The sequence below is a fragment of the Procambarus clarkii genome, chromosome 22, assembly GCF_040958095.1.
Source record: "Procambarus clarkii isolate CNS0578487 chromosome 22, FALCON_Pclarkii_2.0, whole genome shotgun sequence".
Taxonomy (NCBI): domain Eukaryota; kingdom Metazoa; phylum Arthropoda; class Malacostraca; order Decapoda; family Cambaridae; genus Procambarus; species Procambarus clarkii.
This window is the reverse complement of record NC_091171.1, coordinates 25,985,737-26,007,538: the sequence shown is the minus strand read 5'-3', so window position 1 is coordinate 26,007,538 and position 21,802 is coordinate 25,985,737. Positions and strand designations below refer to the sequence as shown.

Genomic DNA, 21,802 nt, shown 5'->3' with positions numbered 1-21,802 from the left:
ATAACAGCAAACTATTTGTTTATTGTTTTATGAACATAATTATTGAAACACTAATATGCACACCCTAATTTTGAATAAGGCGATGGTTCACACATTTTATTATATAAATATATCACATTACACAATATTGAATAATATTACTGCAAAAAAATAAGAAAAAATTAGAGACATAGGTAATAATAGAGAATTAGGTAATAATATCATTGTGGCAACTCCCGCATGACAGCTTGGGTGGAGCAGACCTCCTCCGACTCTTACTGTTTCAATGCCTATTTTTTGCCAGACTTTCCCGCCGTATTGCAGCCAAAATATGCCACCTACAATTTTTTTATTATTTTTCCTGTGATCAAGGAACACAAATGAAGACTTTTATGAGACAAAATATTTTTTCTGGGAGGAAGCCCCATTGGCTCCCCGGAGCTATCCAGGCTGTTATGGATATACTGTGTTAGCTTTCTGGCATCAGTCAATGTGCATGAAGTTTTTGCTTACCGGGGAGCATGAGCCAAAACCTGGCCTCCCTCAGAGAGGCACGAGGAGCAATGGCCTATAAAAACCCCGTGTGGTTGGAAGCATTCTATGTCTGCCATTAACCGGGTCACCCAGAAAGGTAAGCATCCCAAAACAAACCCCTATTCTGGTGAAAATATTGCTACCAAAAGCCGAACGAGTAGACAAAACTCCCCAAATGAAAATTTGCAAACGAGCATGATGTCATCACGTTGCCAGGCCGTTGTCTGCTCAACCCTCCCCCCCCTCCCCCTCTTTTTACTGAAAAATTTTCTTTTGCATATGACAGACAATGCATTGAAATAGCCTGTACAGTTAAAGGGTTAAATACATTAATCATTCAAGCTTTACCAGTCTGTTAAACAACTTGTGTGATTTGGTCCAAGTTCTTCAATCATTCACATTTCAAGCCCAATCTGGAACCTTAAATATTTAAGCATTTTGCAACATTTCAAAAGGGGCAGCCAATCACTGGCTAAATTAACAGAGTATGACATTATCATAAATATAAGCCACCCACATTTATAAGCTGCAGGGAGAGTTTTCAACATATTTCATGAATAAATGCTTGCACTGTTCCTTGATTCTAGGCTGCACTCTGAAGTGCAGCCTTCACTTCAAAACCCCATATCAAAATTTTATTTAAATTTAAAGTAACTTTAAACACACGAAATACTTGTACAGTACACCGTTTCTTTCAGATTCATATATAATCATTCCCCAGTGGACGTCTTTTATTGCAGACGTCAGCTATTTACAAATTATACCTTAATTTATAGTTGTATTAGAATAAATTTTAATTCAAGTTCTTGTGCTTATTTCAGAGTTGGTTTGTTAGCGTCACTGTGTCGAGACAGTTCTTCTGTACGAATATATGACATTCTTCACTATACTCATGGTGGAGAGGATCAAGAACCAGCAGTAATTACTCGTTCAATCAACACCGATTCAAGTACATATATATCTGCTTTCTCATGGCACCCCACACATGAGAATCGGATTATTACTGCATCATATACAGGTAAATTGTTGATAATTTACACTGCTGCACAATACTGTACAGTGGTACCTCGGTTTAAGAGTTTAATCCGTTCCTGGAGACGGCTCGTATTCCGAAAACTCGTAATCCGAAGCTAATTTCCCCATAAGAAATAATGGGAATGAATTAATCCGTTCCAGACTACCCCAAAAAACTCGCTTCAAACTAAATTTTATACCTAATTCATCTAAATAAACCTACAAAACTATGTTCAAGTTATTACTTACCCTTGTTGATGAATGCTGTAGGCGTATGGAAGATGGTGAGGAGGAGAGGTCTTACTGTTTGGAAGGGGAATCCCCTTCCATTATAACATCAGGCAGTGAGGACCTTTCTGGTGTGCACTCCCTGGCACGTTTTGCCTGCATACCACTAGGTCCTGGTTGTGGCTTACTGCTCGATTTTCTCACAACAAATCTGTCCATGGAAGCTTGTTTTTCCCTTCTTCGCAAGCTGTCTCTGTAGTACAGCATCACATTGTCATTGAAAATATTAAAGGAATGGCCTACTACAACTTTCTCTGGGCGAGTCTTTTCAATAAAAGTTTGCATCTCTTCCCACGTCTGACACACCTTCTTAATTTCTGCAGAAGGGACATTCGCTACTGCCTCATCCTCTTCCACTGGAGAAACATCATCAGCTGGGTCGTCTTGCTGTTCCTTTTGAAGGGCTTGGAGTTCTTCGTTGGTCAGTTCTTCGTTGTGTTTTTCCACCAACTCCTCCACATCATCATCATCCACTTCCAAGCCCATTTGTCGACCCAGAGTAACAATTTCCTCAACAATAGGCGCATCATTTACAGGCTCAAACCCCTCAAAGTCTAGTTCTGTCACACATTCAGGCCACAATTTTCTCCAGACATAAATCAGGGTTCTCTGAGTCACTTCTTGCCAGGCTTTGTCAACGAGTTTTAAAGAACTACAAATGTTAAAATGGTTTTTCCAGAACTCTTTGAGAGTGAGGTTTGTGGCTTCAGTCACTTCAAAACATTTCCGGAAAAGTGCCCTTTCATACAGTTTCTTAAAATTCGCTATGATTTTCTGGTCCATAGGCTGAATTAGAGGAGTGGTGTTAGGAGGAAGGAACTTTATTGTGAGAAATTTACTGTATCTATGCATCAATTCATCTTCCAATCCTGGAGGATGAGCAGGAGCATTGTCGAGGAGAAGCAGGGCCTTGAGTGGCAAATGTTTCTCCTGCAGATATTTTTCTGTCAGGGCACACTACTTCATTCACCCACTCCGAAAAAAAAAATCCTAGTCACCCATGCCCTTTTATTAGCCTTCCACATCACACACATTTGGGTTTTCTGCACTTTATACTGTTTGAAAACCCTTGGATTTTCAGAATGATACACTAGCAAGGGTTTAATTTTCAAATCGCCACTCGCATTTGAACACAGCACACGCGTAAACCTATCTTTCATAGGCTTGTGTCCGGGCAAGGATTTTTCCTCCTTGGTAATGTATGTCCTCTTAGGCAATCTTTTCCAGAACAGTCCTGATTCATCACAATTAAACACTTGTTGCGGTAGGTATCCCTCAGCCTCTGCAAACTCTTTAAATTCTTCAATAAATCGTTCAGCGGCTGGTTTGTCTGAGCTGGCTGCCTCCCCATGCCTCACAACACTATGAATACCACTTCTTTTTCTAAATTTTTGAAATCATCCCCTGCTTGCCTTAAACTCTTTCGTATCTGCATCACTCGTTCCAGGAGTTTTCTTTACAAGGTCTTCGTGCAATACCCTGACTTTCTCACAAATGATGGCCTCCGAAACACTATCACCCTTTAACTCCTTGTCGTGTATCCAAATTAATAACAACTTTTCCACTTCTTCAAGTATTTGTGGTCTTTGTTTCGTCATTGTTCTTACGCCTTTTGCCACTTTAGCACTCGTAATGTCCTTTTTCTTGCTAAGTATAGTGCATATCATTGACGTGGCTTTGTTGTACTGCCTACAAAGTTCAACAACACGTGTACCATTTTCATGCTTCCGAATGATCTCTTGTTTTTCCTCTATTGTCATCCTCACATGAGCTTTCTTGCCTTGATCTTTACCACTGGCTTTCTTGGGACCCATGGTGAGATATATAATGACAACTTTTATGGTCAAATGACCAAAAATCCAACAAAACGCTGAAAATCCGGGTGAAGAATTGACGTGGGATAGTCACTGGGCGCGAGGCACTGGTAAACTGAGGGGCGGAGGGGTGACGATCGCCATACCACCACGCGCTAGGTCGGCCTGTACGCGTATCAACAAACTCGTGTTCCGAGGTAACCCTAGCCTTCCGAGGCACATTTTCCGAGCAAATCCTGCTCGTATTCCGAAAAACTCGTATTCAGGGACACTCGTATTCCGAAGTACCACTGTTTTTTCTTTACTCTAGGTACATTCAATATTTTTTCATTTATTTGATTAAATTTATTTAAGCTTATCAGTATTGAATGAAGCATGAATGTGCCATCAGAGTAATTTATTTTTCTAAAAAAGTGATAAGTAAATTTGTAACATTGTTCATGGGCAACATGTTTGCCATGTAAAAGCACCTTCCCCATGTTATCACAGTCAAAGGATAAGCTACAAAAATGCTTTTTGCTCGGGAAAAACACATCTATGAATTGTGTCTTCAGAAAAGTCTGAAGTAGTTGTAGAGTAATGTATATTTAATTCTATAATGACACTATAGTCTAATAGTTGATTATCACTTTACCTTAATTATGCAACAAATATTAAATGTTTAACTTTGTTACATTGTAAAAAGTGTTTGAATATGATGACCAAACCACACACCAGGGGCCAGATTCACGAAGCAGTTACGCAAGTACTTACGAACCTGTACATCTTTTCTCAATTTTTGGCAGGTTTGTTTACAATTATTAAAGTTAATGAGATCTGAAGCACCAGGAGGCTGTTTATAACAATAACAACAGTTGATTGGGAAGTTTTCATGCCTGTAAACTGCTTAATAAATGTAACCAAAGCCGTCAACGATTGAGGAAAGGTGTATACGTTCGTAAGTACAGTACTTGCGTAACTGCTACGTAAATCTGGCCCCAGACAATGAAAAGACGCCAACATTTCGGTCTGTTCTAAACCATTATCAAGTCAGTTGTGTCGGGAGTGAGATTGATCGATTGATGAAGATTAAGCCACCCAAGAGGTGGCACGGCCATGAATATCTCGTATTATCTCAATATGGGCACTCAAAATCTCACTAATACTCTTCATCCTCTTGACATAAAGCTCGCCTTTTGACAAACTAACACTACTGCTATTGCTTCTAATACTGCTGGTGTGTACTCTATTTCCTGTTTGTCTTGTCCTCTCCAATACTTTGGGAAAACTGGCTGTACAGTAAATGACAGACTTAAGGAACAAAAAAGAAGTGTTAAGTCTGCAGACACAAACAATGCTCTCTTCTGTCATGTTAGGGACTCTTAATCATCCTATTGATTGGTCTTCTTCTAAATTTAATCATTCCTGCTTCTACTTTTCACACACACCGTCTCATTGAATTGGCTCTGATACACAGCATAACCATCATGAATCTTAGTCTTGGCTTTGTTGCTGTTGATTCTTTCACAGTACATACTCAAATACTCTGGCCTTCCTAACAAATATGACCTGACATAAGCCTACCCCATTTTCCTTTTCTTACCCTCCTTTTATTCTTACTTATCTTATTCTTACTTCATCCCATTATTCCACTCTTCCCATTTGTGCCTTTCATCCTATTCTTACCTTTTATCTTACTCTTACCTTCGTCTAGGAATTACGTTCTTCTCTTACTTGCTCCTCACCTCTCTCTTACCTTATTTATTGCTCATGCCTCCCTCACTTCCATCATAATTGACTTAATAATGGTCCAGGATGGCCCATAACGTCATCATCTCTTCATCTTCTGGTGTGTGGTTTGGTCATTATATCTTCAGCCATGTTATTGTGACTCATTGTCTGCAAGTATATGAATAGGTTTGATGCCTGCTATATATATTTAGCAAGCAATGGGATATCACACAACATTGGCAAACATTATATTAGCTTCAAACCAGTAACTAAATATGACTTTAACTCAGAAGTAATTAGTTAAAAATTCATCAGTATTTAACTTAACTATTCAGTCTCTCACTCTAGAGTCCAATTACATAAGCTCTGTTATTTGCTTTTTCCAGATTGCTAAATATCATATGCAAATTAATAATGTTCTCGCATACCTTCTCCACTGGCTGTCTCGGTGCCAGTACAGTATTTAATCCACAGAACCTCTCCTATCATGGAATCTGCCTTCATCACTGATAAAGTTCTTGGTTATCTTCTGCATTCTTCCAATCAGTATAAACCACACATTTTGCCAGCTATACTTGTAGGATTAATGTGTCTGTAATTCTTGTACTCATGATTTAAATTCAGACCCCTTATGTGGTAAATAAATTACTAGGTTCTCAACAAAGTAAACCAGCCCATCCTCATAAACAAAGGCCAAAGTCCATTCCATGCACCCGCCAAAGCCCCGTTTATGAATGAAAAACAGTTTACACACAACTCTCAACTGATGACATCAAAACACTTCCGGATCAAGTGCTCAGCTGATGACCTTTGTTCGAACCACAGGACTGTAAGTGCTTCACCCAGCTGCTACAAATAATCACCAACAGACCCTAAACACCTAACCTAGCCTATGCCTAAATATGCACAATATGCTAAGATATAACAATATTAATTTATATATGAGAAAATTCCTATTTTGAGTGAACAGCTTGTTAAAAATTGACGAATGCATCCTTGGGGTCAACTGCTGGATGGAATGGTCTTAGTCTGAGGATGGGTTGAGTAAACTCAGATTGACATCAATTTTTCAGGTAAACTTGTTGACTACAATGTCCATGAAAGAATTACCCTCAATTGGTCTGCAACAAGTGCCCTGATGTGGACTCATGGCAAGAAGACTTTGCATCAAATAGACTGCCAGGACCCTGTGTATTCCCACTTCGATGACATCTCGACTGCCATTATGACACGGGCGCAAAAGAAATATGGCTTACATGTAAGGATACAATCGTAGTTTATACATGATGCAGCATTTTCCAATTAACACAACAGTCACAAGCACACATGTGCTAATATCCTGATACTGAGCCTGTCACTTTTCTTTTGTCTTCCTCTGTAAAGATCATTCCATTTATTTCAATTTTTTTTTCTTTTTATTTGTTTCAGTACCTATTCTATTTTCTGAATGGGACATGTAATTGCCCCTCCCCCAATAAAAAAAGTCTTAAATGTAACAAAATGAGAGTTTCTGGGTGAGACCCGGAGGCTTCCCGGAGCTATCCAGGCTGATATGTATATCATTAGACTTTGGCATCAGTCAGTGTGGATGGAGTTCTAGGCCTACTGGGGACCACAAGCCAGAACCTGGCCCCCTCAGAGAGGCACGAGGAGCAATGACCTATAGAAATGCACATGTAATTTGGAGCATTCTGTGTCTACCATCGACTGGGCCAGGCACCCAGAAAGGCAAGCGCCTCAAAACAAACCCCTATTCTAGTTAAAACGACGAAAATAAACAAACGAGTAGACAGAACTCCCCAAATGAAAACAAGCATGATGGTACACAAGCCGTGCTGCAAGTCTTCGCAGCTCCCCCCTACCCAAGAGGGGGAAGGAGGAGCCCCAGACCCACCGCGCCAGCGATCCAACCACCAGTTCTTAGCTGATGTGATTGTGGCTCGGTCAGGTGGCTCCAGCTCCAGATCCTCTTGTTGTGCTGTGTCTTGCATTCAGTACTGCTCTTACGATGGCATGCGAGCTGGGAGTAATATTCACAGGCACTCGGGCTGCATGTGCTTAGGGTTCCCTTTCCTGAGTGCCCTGTAAGTACTACCCTCTAGGGGCTTAGGGGTTCTCTTCCACACGTCACCTTGGGATCTAGGTTGTCTGCGGGGTTATTCGGTCCAGCCAGCCTGCGGTCTATCCCCGTGCCCATGACGCTCGTAAGTTTGCTGCGCTTGCTGCCGCCTTCGGTAACATGTCTTGGGTTGACATTCGGGCATGGGGTTCTTGGTGGTCGAACATGGTCCTGGCTGCATGCTACCTCGTAAATGTTCCTGCACCTAGTGGGGGCCTGTGTTGCTTTGGGTCGGTGGTTGCAGCCTGTCGCACGTCAACTCGAAGTCGAGACGAGCATCGATCGCCTCCCGGGTAAGTCCCTCTAGTTTTTTCTCTGGTGATGTAGCTCTGAGGAGCCGAAGGGGCTCACCCCAGAAAACCAGCGTTGAATGTAATGAAACGCCATTTTCTGGGTGAAACCCGGAGGCTCCCCGGCTACTCCCTCCCCCTCCCCTTCCACCCGATCTGTAGTTTTTCGCGTGTTTTGAGATCTGGCCTCGAACTGGTGGTTGGATCACCGGTGCGGTGGGTCTGGGGGTTCCCCTTTCCTCCTGGGGGAGCTGCACAGACATGCGACGCAGCTCATGTAACATCATGCTCGTTTTCATTTGGGGAGTTCTGTCCACTCATTTGTTTATTTTCGTCGTTTTAACCAGAATAGAGGGTTGTTTTGAGGCGCTTGCCTTTCTGGGTGCCTGGCCCGGTTGATGGCAGATATAGAATGCTCCAAATCACATGTGCATTTCTATAGGCCATTGCTCCTCGTTCCTCTCTGAGGGGGCTAGGTCCTGGCTCATGGTCCCTGGTAGGCCTAAAACTCTATCCACACTGATGCCAAAGTTTACCATTAACTTTCAAAGTCTAATGATATACATATCAGCCTGGATAGCTGAATAGCTCCAGGGAGCCTCCGAGCCTCACCCAGAAAATGGCGTTTCATTACATTCAACACTTTTTTTTTTATTGGGGGAGGGGGCAACTACATGTTCCCCCCCCCCCCCCCTCTCCCTGTATCTTCATCTATAAATTCGTCAATATTTTCACTTTTCTGGAGGAAGCCCCCATGTTGCCTCCTTTTTGCTGACTTTATTTGTGCCTTCCCTTGGTGGTGGCAGACATGAATAATTTTACATAAATGGTTTTCATAGTGCCACTGATCCCTTGTTTTGAAAAATAAAACATTGCGCTTACATTTAATACCCCCCCTAAAGTATCATTATTTACTCCCCCCCCCCCACTCTAAAGTGCTCATCTTCAAGCTGCCGTCTTGGAATCTTGAAAAGGTTCTTGAGCTTTATTGAGGTTTCTGTTCAGTCTATTATTAATGTTGTAATTTTATCATATTGAAATATATTTTATTGATTTTCTGGGGTGAGCCCCTACAGCTCCCCAGAGCTATCCAGGCTGAGAGGCTAATGTCAGACTTTGGCATCTGTCATGTGTATGGAGTTCTTTGGGGCCTACCTGGGACCATGGCCAGAACCTATCCCCCTCAGAGAGGCAAGGGGAACAATGGCCTATAGAAGTCCCCCATGTGGTTGGAAGTGGTTGGTTTCTATGTCTGCCATCGACCGGGTCAGGCACCCAGAAAGGTAAGCATCCCAAAACAAACCCCCCTATCCTGGTGAAAATATTGCTACCAAAAGCCGAACAAGTGGACAGAACTCCCCAAACAAAAACGAGCGAACTAGTATGAAGTTGCCGCGCCGCCGTCTGCACAGCTTCCCCCTCCCCGGGAGGGGGAAGGAGGAGCCTCAGACCTACTGAGCCGGCAATCCACACCCCAGTTCTTGAGGCTGATGCTATAGGCAGCAGTTGTGTGCTCTGGCTCCAGACTTTTATGGCGCTGTGCCTTGTGTGTGGTGGCTGTTATCCAGGGGTGCGAAAGCCAGGAGTTACTCTTCAGTACTCGGGCTGCATGCACCTAGGGTTCCCTTCCCTAGGTGCCCTGTAAGTACTGCTCTTGGAGCTTGGGGTTACCTTCCACAGGTTGCTTGGTTTCTGCCTTTATGGGTCCATTTAACTACTCGGTTTTTTGGCCACCCTTTGGGTACTTGGGTGTTTTGTTTCCCTAGTTTACCTTAGGGTAGGAGGCAGTTTTGCACTGGTAAGGGGCGCAGGGTGCTGTGCAGCTTGTTGTCACCAATCACAGCGGCCGGCTCTGTTCCTTGGGGTACGTTGTCCTCTTGCGGGGTTTTGTTTTTCTTTTTCTTTTTGCCTTGTTAGGGGGTTCTGCCCTACTTGCCACTGGTGTTTGGCCTCATCCTGATACATGGTGGTGCCCCCCTGCTAAGTCCCCATGAGCGTACACGTCCCTGAGGTTCAGCTGTAGACAGTTTGTTTGGTAGTTTTGGGCGCCGGTTAGCAGTACCCTGCCTGGGTTTACATGAGTGCGAGTCCTCTTATAGTAAATGCTCAGGACCCTGGGAATCCCCTAGGGAACGCGTGGGTCCGATGGATGCGACCCCGGAGTCCCCTCCTCGCTCCATGCGAGTTTGAGGGTTGTTCAGTCCCCTTGTCTCAGGGCGACCCTCATGGTTTTTGCCTCCGTCGTGCTGCCTGTTGGGTCGGTGACACTTTCGACCCTGAGTCCTGTGAGTTTTGCTGCTTGCTGGTGACAAAATTTACCCAATCTGCGGATGATCATCTTCGGGTACAGGCTGCGCAGGCGTTGCATTCCAGGTTTCATTTGTTGCAACGTGCTCAGTTGGTTGCTCACCCGGATGCCCCGCGGCTGTTCCGTTTTGCTTAGAAGAACCCGGACTTGGGGGTGGGGGTTGCCTCGACCCTGGTTTAGTCTGCACCTCCTTGTCCTTCCCCTCCTGTTGTTCGTTCTGGTCCCTTTTCCCTGCTTCCGGCCCCGAAACGTCTGAAGGTTTCGGAGTCGGGGCAGCCTTGGGGGATGCCCCTTCCGGTGTGGCGACGGAGGCATTTGAGTCTAGTCCCCCGGCCGAAGCCTCTGTGTCTGACAGTGGGCCCCCTTCTGTCCATCTTCTACGGCTGCGCCGGCCTTGTCTAGTGGGGTCGGTGCTTGCGGGGAGGACTCGGCCCGGGGTCCTGCAGAGGAGGACCTTGGGGCTGGGGAGGGGCTGACTTGGAGACCTTGGGCCTCGCTGGACCCCGCTTTATTTTTTCTGCCCTCTGAGCAGGGCTTACTGTTACAAGGGGTGGTGTTTTCTTCCCCCCCCCCCCCCCCCCCCCCTCTGCGTACGAGTTGGACTTGGTGTCTGCCCCTTCCCTGGTTCGGTTCCGTGTTCCCTCGGGTGCTTCGGTTCCGTCTTTCCGGAGGTTTTCGGCTTATCGCATCCAACCTACTGCGGTGCGGGCGGCCCTTGCGGCAAACCTCCTGCGTGACCCGGATTATGCCTCGGCAATGGATCCCTCAGCTTTCAGGTTCGGGACTTCGTTCCCTTTCTGGCTCCGTTACAAGGTTCCGGAGTCGTCCTGGCTGACTGACAGTCCTGTCTTTACCTTGGAGGCCGGGCACTCCTTCTTCCGTTCCTACAAGCTTGAGTGGCGGGAGGCTTCGACAGTGCTGCAGGTTTTCCCCAGGGGCCGACCTAGAGCACCTCAATGAGTACTTGTTTGCTCCTGCCCTTCTCCAGGATGTTGGTGTCGTTCCGCTCCATGTGCAGGTTCCCTCCCTGTCGGCGGCGCAGGTGGCTGAGGACTTGCGTGCACGGGGCCTTTTGGCTTCAGCCTTGCGTTTCTTTTCCCTCCTTGAGCTGTCTTCGGACTGGCTCACGGAGGATGTGGGGGTGTTTGGGGCTGTTCCTGGTTCTGGCGCCTTGGCCTTGACGGCTCGCTCATCGGCTGCCTTGCAGAAGTTTTTCGCGCCGATCTTGCTGGATGCGGTTGCGTTGTTTTATGCTTCCCAGCTTGCGTGTCAGCAGGCAGTGCTCGCTGCTTCTGTGGAATCCGCTTGGGCCTTGGCTCTTAGGATGTCTTCGCCCTTTTGTCTTCTCCTGTTTGAGGCTTCCGCTGTATATTCAGACTGCTTCGGCTTCTTACCATCCTATGTCGGACTTGCTGGTTCTCCGGGGCTCCCATGGTGGGCCTTCCCAAAAGGGTCGTGCCAAGGCTCGGGGTTCCTCTCAGCGTGGTAGGCCACTGGTGTCTGGTTCGGGTTCGGCTCCTCTTTCAGACCCCGCCTTTGTCTGGTCGGCGCTGTGTTCGCTCTGTGCGAGGTTCTCGTAAAGGGGCGCTGGCCCTTTCGCTGTTCGGCCCATTGACGGGGCGATGGGGGGGGGAGGCTTGCTCTGTTCGTTCACGCCTGGTCCCACGATTCGTGAGCATTTCGGGTCGTTTCGTGCGGCCTCCGGTGGCGTTGGGTGGCCCCCCTCCCTTCAGGAGGTTTGGGGCTGGCGGGGCAGGCCTCTTTCCCTGCATTCTGTCAGGTCATCTTGGAGTGGGTTTGCTTGGGCGTGGTCGAAGCGACAACGTCCCTCAGATGGGTTTCCCGTCTGTTTCCGGTCCCGAAACGGGACTGCGCGGACCTGTGGTTCATCCTGGACTTGTCCTGTGTGAACCCCTGGGATCATTGCCCCTCCTTTCGGATGACTATGCTGTCCCAGGTTCAGCTCCTGTTGGAACCAGGTGCTTGGGTGGTGTCCCCGGACCTCCGGGACGCTTATTGGCATGTCCCAATTCATCCGGGGTTCAGAGACTGGCTCAGTTTTGTTGTGGGGCGTCAAGGTTACCGTTTTCGTCGTCTCCCATTCGGGTTGAACCTGGCACCTTGCCTATTCACACACCTTACACGGGTTGTGGTGGTCCGTCTTCTTCTGTTAGGTGTTCGGGTGTTGGCCTACCTCGACGACTGGCTGGTTTGGGCTCCCAGCTGGTCCTCTTGTCTGCTGGCCAGGGTTTTGGTTCTTTCTCAGCTCACCGGGTTCGGGTTCTTGGTGAACTGGAGGAAGTCCCATCTGGTTCCCTCCCAGGTTAGGACATGACTGGGCCTTGTGTGGGACTCTCGGACCACTTCCTTGTCCCTTCCTCCGGAGTCTCTCCTGAGGCTGCGGTCCTGCATGCGCCTGTTTCTGGGGGTCTCCCGGGTCACCCAGCGGAACCTGAACTTTGCAATGCTGGTCTACCCGCCGGGTTGGGTTTGACTTCGTCGGTTGTTCTGGTTCCTTCGGGGACGTCCCTTCCGCCTCTTTCGCAATCGCTGGGTTCGTACCCTGAGGGCCTTGCGTCGGTTGCTGCATCGCCGGCTTCCTCTTCTGGTTTTTCAGGGTTCAGTGCCTTGACGCCTATCCGAGCCCTTGCTCGATGTATTCACAAACGCGTCGTCTTTCGGCTGGGGCTTTGTAACCAGTGCTCACCAGGCTGGCCAAGGACTGTGCGGTCCGTCTTTCCGTCGAGTCCACAGCACTGTGCGGGAATTCGCGGCGGTGTGGTTTGCTCTTCGGAGGCTTCAGGTCGCCCGTGGGTTGACGATCCGGCTCCATTCGGACTTCTCCCCGGTGGTTCATTGTCTGAACCAGGGGGGTTCGATGCAGTCCTTGGCTCTTTGGCGCTGGTCGCTTCGGGTGACTCATCTGCTGAGTTCTCGGGGTTTGGCTCTCCTGGCAGTTCACGTGCGGGGAGTATCCAACATCTTGGCCGATGGCCTGTCTCGTTTCGTTCCCCTCTCCACGGAATGGACAGACGACGCCGACTCCAAAATCAAGATGCAAAATCAAGATAAAAAACCACATCTAGTATCGGGCCCCTGCGAAAGGGAGATGGAACTTTCACAGATGACAACAAAGAAATGAGCGAGTTACTGAGGAAGCAGTACGACTCTGTTTTCAGCGAGCCACTAAACACACTAAAGATTCATAACCCAAATGAATTTTTCATGGATATGATACCAACATCAAATCATATATCAGACGTCACCCTATCCCCCGGTCGCCGGGGGATAGGGTGACGAGCCGGTCGGCCGAGCGGACAGCACGCTGGACTTGTGATCCTGTGGTCCTGGGTTCGATCCCAGGCGCTGGCGAGAATCACTGGGCAGAGTTTCTTTCACCCTATGCCCCTGTTACCTAGCAGTAAAATAGGTACCTGGGTGTTAGTCAGTTGTCACGGGCTGCTTCCTGGGGGTGGAGGCCTGGTCGAGGACCGGGCCGCGGGACACTAAAAAGCCCCGAAATCATCTCAAGATAACCTTAAGATAACCTCCCCACTGGATTTTGAAGAAGCCATAAACAGTATGCCTATGCACTCTGTACTAGGCCCGGATTCTTGGAACTCCATATTCATCAAGAACTGTAAAAAACCACTACCGCAGGCCCTTCACATTCTGTGGAGACAAAGCCTAGATACTGGCATTATCCCTGACATACTAAAAACAGCAGAGATAGCACCACTCCATAAAGGAGGAAATAAAGCAGAGGCAAAAAATTACAAACCGATAGCACTAACATCGCGCATCATAAAAATTTTTGAGAGAGTGCTAAGAAGTAAGATCACAAAATACATGGAATCACAGCATCTCCATAACCCCGGAAAACATGGTTTCAGAACAGGGCGTTCTTGCCTGTCGCAGTTGCTGGACCACTATGGTATGGCATTAGATGCTATGGAAGACAAACAAAACGCTGATGTAATTTACACAGATTTTGCAAAAGTCTTTGATAAATGTGACCATGGTGTTATTGCACATAAAATACGTTCAAAAGGAATTACCGGAAAAATAGGCAGATGGCTCTACAATTTCCTGACTAACAGAACCCAATGGGTAATAGTCAACAAAATAAAATCCAGCCTATCAACCATGAAAAGCTCAGTCCCCCAGGGTACTGTGCTTGCTCCAGTACTTTTTCTCATCCTCATATCGGACATAGACAAGAACACAACCTATAGCGCTGTATCATCTTTTGTAGATGACACTAGAATCTTCATGAGAGTAGGCAACGTAGAGGACATGGCAAACCTCCAATCAGATGTAGATCAGGTCTTTCTATGGGCTACAGAAAATAATATGGTGTTTAACGAAGATAAGTTCCAGCTCATACGCTACAGAAAAAATGAAAATATAAAAACAGAAACCACGTACAAAATTCAGGCAAACCATAACATAGAACGAAAAGGCAATGTAAAGGCTCTGGGTGTACTCATGTCGGAAGACCTTACCTTTAAAGAACACAATAAAGTAGCCGTCACAACTGCAAGAAAAATGACAGGTTGGATAACAAGAACTTTTCACACTAGAGATGCTGTACCGATGATGATACTTTTCAAAACGTTTGTGCTCTCTAGAGTGGAGTACTACTGCACAATGACATCCCCTTTCAAAACTGGAGAAATTGCTGACCTGGAGAGTGTGCAGAGATCCTTTACTGCTAGAATCCACTCAGTAAAACATCTAAACTACTGGGACCGACTAAAGAGTCTAAATCTGTATTCCCTTGAGCGCAAGCGGGAGAGATACATAATAATCTATACGTGGAAAAGAATTGAGAGGCTGGTCCCTAACCTGCACACAGAAATAACATCACATGAGACCAGAAGGCATGGCAGGATGTGCAGAATACCCCCGTTGAAAAGCAGAGGTGCAACAGGTACTCTGAGAGAGAACTCTATCAACATCAGAGGCTCGAGACTGTTCAACACGCTTCCACTACACATAAGGGGCATAACTGGCAGACCCCTCACAGTGTTCAAGAGAGAACTTGACAAACACCTCCAAAGAATACCTGATCAACCAGGCTGTGACTCATACGTCAGGCTGCGAGCAGCCGCGTCCAACAGCCTGGTTGATCAGTCCAGCAACCAGGAGGCCTGGTCGACGACCGGGCCGCGGGGACGCTAAGCCCCGGAAGCACCTCAAGATAACCTCCTTCCGTTGGCTTTGCCAGACGTTCGGACGCCCTGAGGTGGACCTCTTCGCGGCGCCTTCCCCAATATGTAGTGCCCTTCCCCGACTGCGAGGCCGTCGGGGTTGATGCCTTCCGGCAGGACTGGTTGAGATGGGGGTTCCTTTACCTCTTTCCCCCCGGTTCCGCTGTTGCTCCGCGTCCTGACTCGCTTGGAGACTTACCAGGGGAGACTTGTCCCCTTGGCCCCTTGGTGGCCGGCCCAGCTGTGGCTTCAGGCGCTGCTTGCTCGGTGTTCGAACCCGGAGGTTTTCCTGCGGCTCTGCCTCTTCCAGCATGTCAGACCGGTGCATCACGTGGCTGGTTCGATCTTCTCCAAGTCTTCGCGTATGGTATTTTTGACTCGAGTTTATCATGATCTCTTTGGTGATCAGGTGGCTTTCTTGTTAGTGTCCCACCTGTAGGCTTTGTCTCGGCAGCAGTATGAGGTCCTGGCGGTTCTTCCAGTTCTTCTTGCGTCTTCATCGTTGTACTTCGCTTTCGGTTAGGGTGCTGGTGTCCTTTCTCTCATGGTTGTTCCAGGATCGTCTCCTTATGCCTAACACTGTCGCCTCGTATCACGCGATGCTGGCGGAGCAGTTTCAGCTTGCTTTCGGTATGAATGTTTTGTCTGCGCTGTTTCGCAAGTTGTCTCGGGCGTTGTCTCACCTCCGGCCTGCTCATGTGCCGCCTGAGCCATCCTGGTCTTTGGACAGAGTGCTCTCTTATCTATCTTCTCCTCGGTTTGGTGTGATCCTTTCGGTTCCGGATTGTTTTTCGAAGGCTCTTTTCCTGTTGGCATTAGCCTCTGGGGATCGGATTGGTGAACTTCATGCTCTCCTCCAGCGCAGGGGTTTCTGCTCTTTCAGTCGGGGCAATCTGTTTGTTCGTCTGCAGCCTTCTCTTTCTTTTCTGGTGAAGAATGAGACTGCTGCTTTCCGGAGTGGTCCCTGGGTTGTTGATGCTTGATTGGTTAGGCCGGGGGTGCATCATGTTTTGTGTCCAGTTGCAGCTCTCTGCCGTTATTTGCGCACCATGGCTTCTGTGTCCATGGATGCGCTTTGGGTTGATCCGGTTTCCCTTCCCTGTTCGTGGGTGCGGGTCTCCCAGGTCGTCTGTAGGGTTATTAAGGCTAGCCAGCCAGTGGTCTATCTCCGTGCTCATAATGTTCGCAAGTTTGCGGCTCTTGCCGCCGTCTTTGGCAATATGTCTTAGACTGACATTCGGGCGTGGAGATTTTGGCGGTTGAGCAGGGTCCTGGCTGCTCGTTACCTTGTTAATGTCCCTGGGTCCAGTCGGGCCTGTGTCGCTTTGGGTCGGTAGCTGTAGCCAGTTGTCTTGACTTCGGGTTGAGGAGTGAGCAGCAACCGCCTCCCGGGGTAAGTCCCTCTTATTTTCCTGTGTGGGTAGTTAGCTCCAGGGAGCTGTAGGGGTTTCCCCCAGAAAACCAGCGTTGAATGTAATGAAACGCCATTTTCTGGGTGAGACCCGGAGGCTCCCCGGCATCTCTCCCTCCCTCCGGTCGGTGTTTTGACATTCAGCCTCAGAACTGGGGTGTGGATCGCCAGCGCGGTAGGTCTGGGGCTCCTCCTTCCCCCTCCCGGGGAGGGGGGAGCTGCGCAGACAACGGTGCGGCAACGGGTGATGTCATACTAGTTTGCTCGTTTTTGTTTGTGGAGTTTTATCCATTTGTTTGGCTTTTGATAGCAATATTTTCACCAGAATAGGGGTTTGTTTTGGGATGCTTACCTTTCTGGGTGCCTGACCCAGTCGATGGCAGACATAGAATGCTTCCAATCACATGGGGGCTTCTATTGGACATTGCTTCCCTTGCCTCTCTGAGGGGGGACAGGTTCTGGCCATGGTCCCCAGTAGGCCCAAAGAACTCCATACACATGACTGATGCCAAAGTCTGACATTATCATATCAACCTGGATAGCTCCAGGGAGCCTCCGGGTCTCATCCAGAAAATGTTGTTTCATTACATTCAACGCTGGTTTTTTACATTTATCACTAAACACTTTACATTCCATTTTAAGGTGGATAACTTAGCTACTAATGGAGACGTTACAGATGACATGTCCCTTCGAAACTTGTGGACATGGTTGGATGCAGCCAGAAGTTTAGTCTTGGCTGGCAATTTCAAATTACCTGGAGGAATGCCTTACAAATATCAAGGTGTTTGGTAGGTCTATAATGTATGTTATTCAAATTGTGCAATATATCACATGCATCATTAGACTTGCCAATTAGCACAGCTTTTGTAAACTGTCTTTCAATCCCATTTATGCTTCATCTTTGTTCCCTCCTTATTCCTTACTTATTAATAAGAACTCCTTTATTATCTACATGTAATTTTTTAATCTTTAAAACTTGTTTCTATTCATAGTCCTGGAGGACTATGAAATACTATCATAGTCATTATAGTATTTCTGTGGGGAGCCTTGTCAGCTCCCTGCTGTCACACACTGATTAAGTGCAATGTTACTAGATGTCATCAGTTGCAGAGTTCTACCTCGTGGTCCTACCACGGACCACGAGCCAGAACCTGGCCCCCTCAGAGAGGTGAAGGAAGCAATGGCCTATGAACACTTTATATATAAAGTTTATCATCTTTGCCACCAACTAAGGAAAGGCACCAAGAAAGGTAGGCAAATCAAAGCAAACTAATACATGGTTAAAATGAGACTGTAGCCCCAAAATTGCAAAAAGAACTCCTCTAACAATATAAACAATTAAACAAAAAGTTGAGAAATTAGCCTCACTTTAGTTTGTCCCCCACTTGCCCCACACCTGGGGGGGGGGGGGAACTGACCTTGGTCAGTTTTATACTGATGTCTGTGCATGGTAGTCAACGTCACTTTGGCTACAGTTTCCTGTTTTCGTTTGGTGTTTTTGCATTTGCAACTGTTTTCTTACACGGAGGTCTGCAGGAGTTTAGTGTATTGGAGTTGCATGTTCCCAGGGTTTCTTTCCCTGTGCACTCTGTAAGTACTACACTTGCGTGGTGAGGATTGCCATCCCTGGGGAGTTAGGGAAACAGTCCCTTTAGGAGGCTTCATTACTTGTGGTAGTACAGGGCACCTTCCTCACTAGTGCAGGGTTCCTGCCCTGCAGGTCCTGGAAAACCCTTACGGGCTTGGTTGTACAGTGGTACCTCGGAATACGAGTGTTCCTGTATACGAGTTTTTCGAAATACTGTAAGAGCAGGATTTCCTCTGAAAATGTGTCTCGGAAGGCGAGGGTTACCTCGGAAGGCGAGGGTTACCTCGGAAGGCGAGTTTGTTGATACGCGTACAGGCCAACCTAGCGCATGGTGGTACGGCGATCGTTGCCTCTCACCCCTCAGTTTACCAGTGCCTCGCACCCAGTGACTATCCCACGTCAATTCTTCACCCGGATTTTCAGTATTTTGTTGGATTTTTGGTCATTTGACCATAAAAGTTATTATATATTTCGCCATGGGTCCCAAGAAAGCCAGTGGTAAGGTTTAACCTAAGAAAATAGTGCGGCGTTTCGGGCGATCGAGTGGCAACACTGACAAGTGTATACTTTTTTCACTGTCCTGACATTAATTTTCGATTTACGTATTTCATTTTTGTACCAATGTGTTTGCAATAGAATGTTCTATAAGAACATAAGTATAAAATGTCACACAAGGATGCGTTAGACCGGCACCAAATAAAAAACTACATCGATTATACTTGTCGTGCCAACAATACAATGGTCTTACCTCGATGGTGCAATGCTATGCCGTTCTCCCAAATAGGCTATGCGGCTATTAGAGAAAACAGATATTTCAGGGCGGACACTTTCAAACTATCCCATAGTCGATCGCATAACAAATAGAGTTTATAGAAATATTTTTTCTCATGATTCGTGAGCGAGTCCGCTGTGCGACCTCAACACAAAAAGTGGAAACGCTCTTGAGCGCCGTGATAACGCTAAAGTGTTAAGAAAATGTGTGAAGTATGGGAAGAATTGCAAAGTTTTATTAAAAAAACTCGCCCAGATAAAGCTGTAGCAGGCCGTTGCATTGACCTTTTAAATGACAATGTGATGTCTTACTACAGACAAGTGTTAAAATGTAGGGAAAAACAAGTGTCTTTAGACAGATTCTTAGTAAGACAAGCAAGTCTTAGTGGTATGCAGGCAAAACGTGCCAGTGTGTGCACACCAGTGAAGTCCTCACTGCCTGATGTGATAATGGAAGGAGACTCCCCTTCCAAACAGTAACACCTCTTCTCCTCCCACCTCCTCACCATTTTCCATATGCCAACAGCAAGGTAAGTAATAACTTGAACATAGTTTTGTAGGTTTATTTAGATGAATTAGGTATAAAATTTAGTTTGAAGTGGGGTTTTTGGGGTAGTCAGGAACGGATTAATTCATTTCCCATTATTTCTTATGGGGAAATTAGCTTCGAAATACTGTACAAGTTTTCGGAATACGAGCTGTCTCCAGGAACGAATTAAACTCTTTAACCGAGGTACCACTGTACTATGGATACCTCTTCCGAGCCCGCTCTCAAATTGTGTGAATTTGAGGGGTGTTCATCACCTGTATCACCTGGGGACGTTCATACATTCTACCTCCGCCATGCTGCTTGCTGGGTCGGGGAAACTTTTGACCCCAAGTCATGTGGGACCCTCACCCCCCACATGAGCCCCAAATTACTAATTTTTCCATGGAAGTTCAGAGGTATCAAGCAACGTTCACTTTGCATCGCAGGTATTCAGTTTTGTAGCGGACCAGGTTGTGTGCTGGGTTGGATGTTCTAGATCTGCCCCGTTTGATGTTTAGAGATTAGGATTTGGGGATGTTGGTCGCATTAACTGTTTCAATCCAAACTTCCCCTTCCTTTCCCAGTGGGCAGGTCTCGCTATTCTCCATCTCCCCTGCTTCCAGCTCCATAGAATCTAAGGGTTTTGGACTTGGGGCAGGGTTTAGCTCAGGATATGGCTTGGGCAGTTCCGGAGTTTTGCCCCTTCCGATGCAGGCACGGAGGCAATGAGCGACTCTATCCCGCCGAAGCTTCTGGGTCCTCCTAGATGGCCTCTTCCTTTGAGGCTTTTCTATTGGACTTTGCTTTCCCTTCCCGGGCTGCGTGGATGAATGCTCTGTCTGAAGGCTCTTAGTTGTGGTTCCCAGGGTTCGAGGAGGGGGGGGTGGCAGGAGTCAAAATGTAGCTCATGGGCTCCATTTGTCCCTTTAAGCACCTTGTTCTGAGAAGGGTCTGTTGTTTCAGTGAAATTTTTTTTTTCCATTACCTGTGTGTTTGAGTTAAGCGCTGTTCCCTCCAAAGTGCACTTCCATGTTCCTTTGTGCACACCATACTCATCTTTCCGAAGGTTTCCCTCCTCTCGTGTCTTCCCTGTGGAGGCTAGAAAAGCCCCTTGGTGCTTACCTCTTGTGTGACCCAGTCTACGCCTCGATTATGGATCCAGGTCCTTTTGTGTTCACTTCGTCTGCTTATTATTAGCTGCATTACGAGGTTCCAAAGTCATCCTGGTTAGTGGAATGTCCATTGTTTTCTCTTGGAGCTTTAAGCACTTAACTGCGCCAACCGAGTATTCTCAGTTGGCGGGAAACTGCACCAACCGAGATAACTTACTTTGATTTTTCCATACCCATTCTAAATGTGTACTAGGTTGGTTGTGTACGAAATGAACTCTTAGGACCTCCAGTGAGAAGCATCCATCTTGGAAAAAATCCCAGAATGCCCTAGGGCTGCTGGCTGGGTTAGTACCGAGTGAGCAACCATGGGTGGCACAGGCGCCTCTGGCTCCCAAACACCTCTCTGACGTGGTGTTGAAAGATAACACTGTCGGTGAAATTCAAACCTTATTGTTTGAAGAACATAAGGGTCATAATATTGGTGAAGCTAGGTGCAATAAGGACCTAACACAAAGGTTGGATGCAAGTTGGATGCACAGCCCCTATGAAGACGATACAGCGAGCGTATCCAGTTGTAGCTCTGAGCGTCACCTTTACAATATGCAATCACAATTACATATTACAATTTACTGTAATATTACAATTACAATCCTATGCTATCTACAATTTATTTGGATGATACATAGATGAATCATTTTCTGCATTCAGTGATGATGCATCTGATACAAGTAGCATAGATGGACAGTGTTAGCGGCTTCCATTGTGGTGTTTTCCATAGATATTTTCAAGAATACTGTACCTGAATCTCTTCCTGACTGACGGACACTCTTTGAGGCTACCTGAATCTCTTTTTGACTGACGGACACTCGTTGAGGCAAGCTGAATCTCTTCCTGTGTGGGACCATACATAGCGATCTATTCAAGACTACCTTACAAATTGATCTTTTCCTATAATCTTTTTAATACTACCTTATGCTTTACAAGCTTGGCTACATACAACCTACAAGTACTAAAGCCAAGGGAGTACGTGAGTGCGGTATTTACAAGCACACAGAATGAAGAAACAGGAAGCGAAAATTTATTTGTGTAACAAACTAGGCTGTTGTAAGAATTATCCAGAGT

General features: G+C 46.7%; 1 protein-coding gene across 5 annotated transcripts in view; it reads left to right on the top strand.

Annotated features, from left to right (window-relative positions):
• The window catches only part of mio (GATOR complex protein mio), a 121,650-nt gene that overhangs the window by 27,750 nt on the left and 72,098 nt on the right, over positions 1–21,802 (top strand). For all 5 annotated transcript variants that reach the window (XM_045742464.2, XM_045742456.2, XM_069328759.1 and 2 more), the window contains exons 8-10: positions 1,335–1,531; positions 6,413–6,597; positions 17,323–17,468. In XM_045742464.2, the coding sequence (XP_045598420.1) occupies positions 1,335–1,531; positions 6,413–6,597; positions 17,323–17,468 (528 nt within the window). The remainder of the gene's footprint in view (positions 1–1,334; positions 1,532–6,412; positions 6,598–17,322; positions 17,469–21,802) is intronic.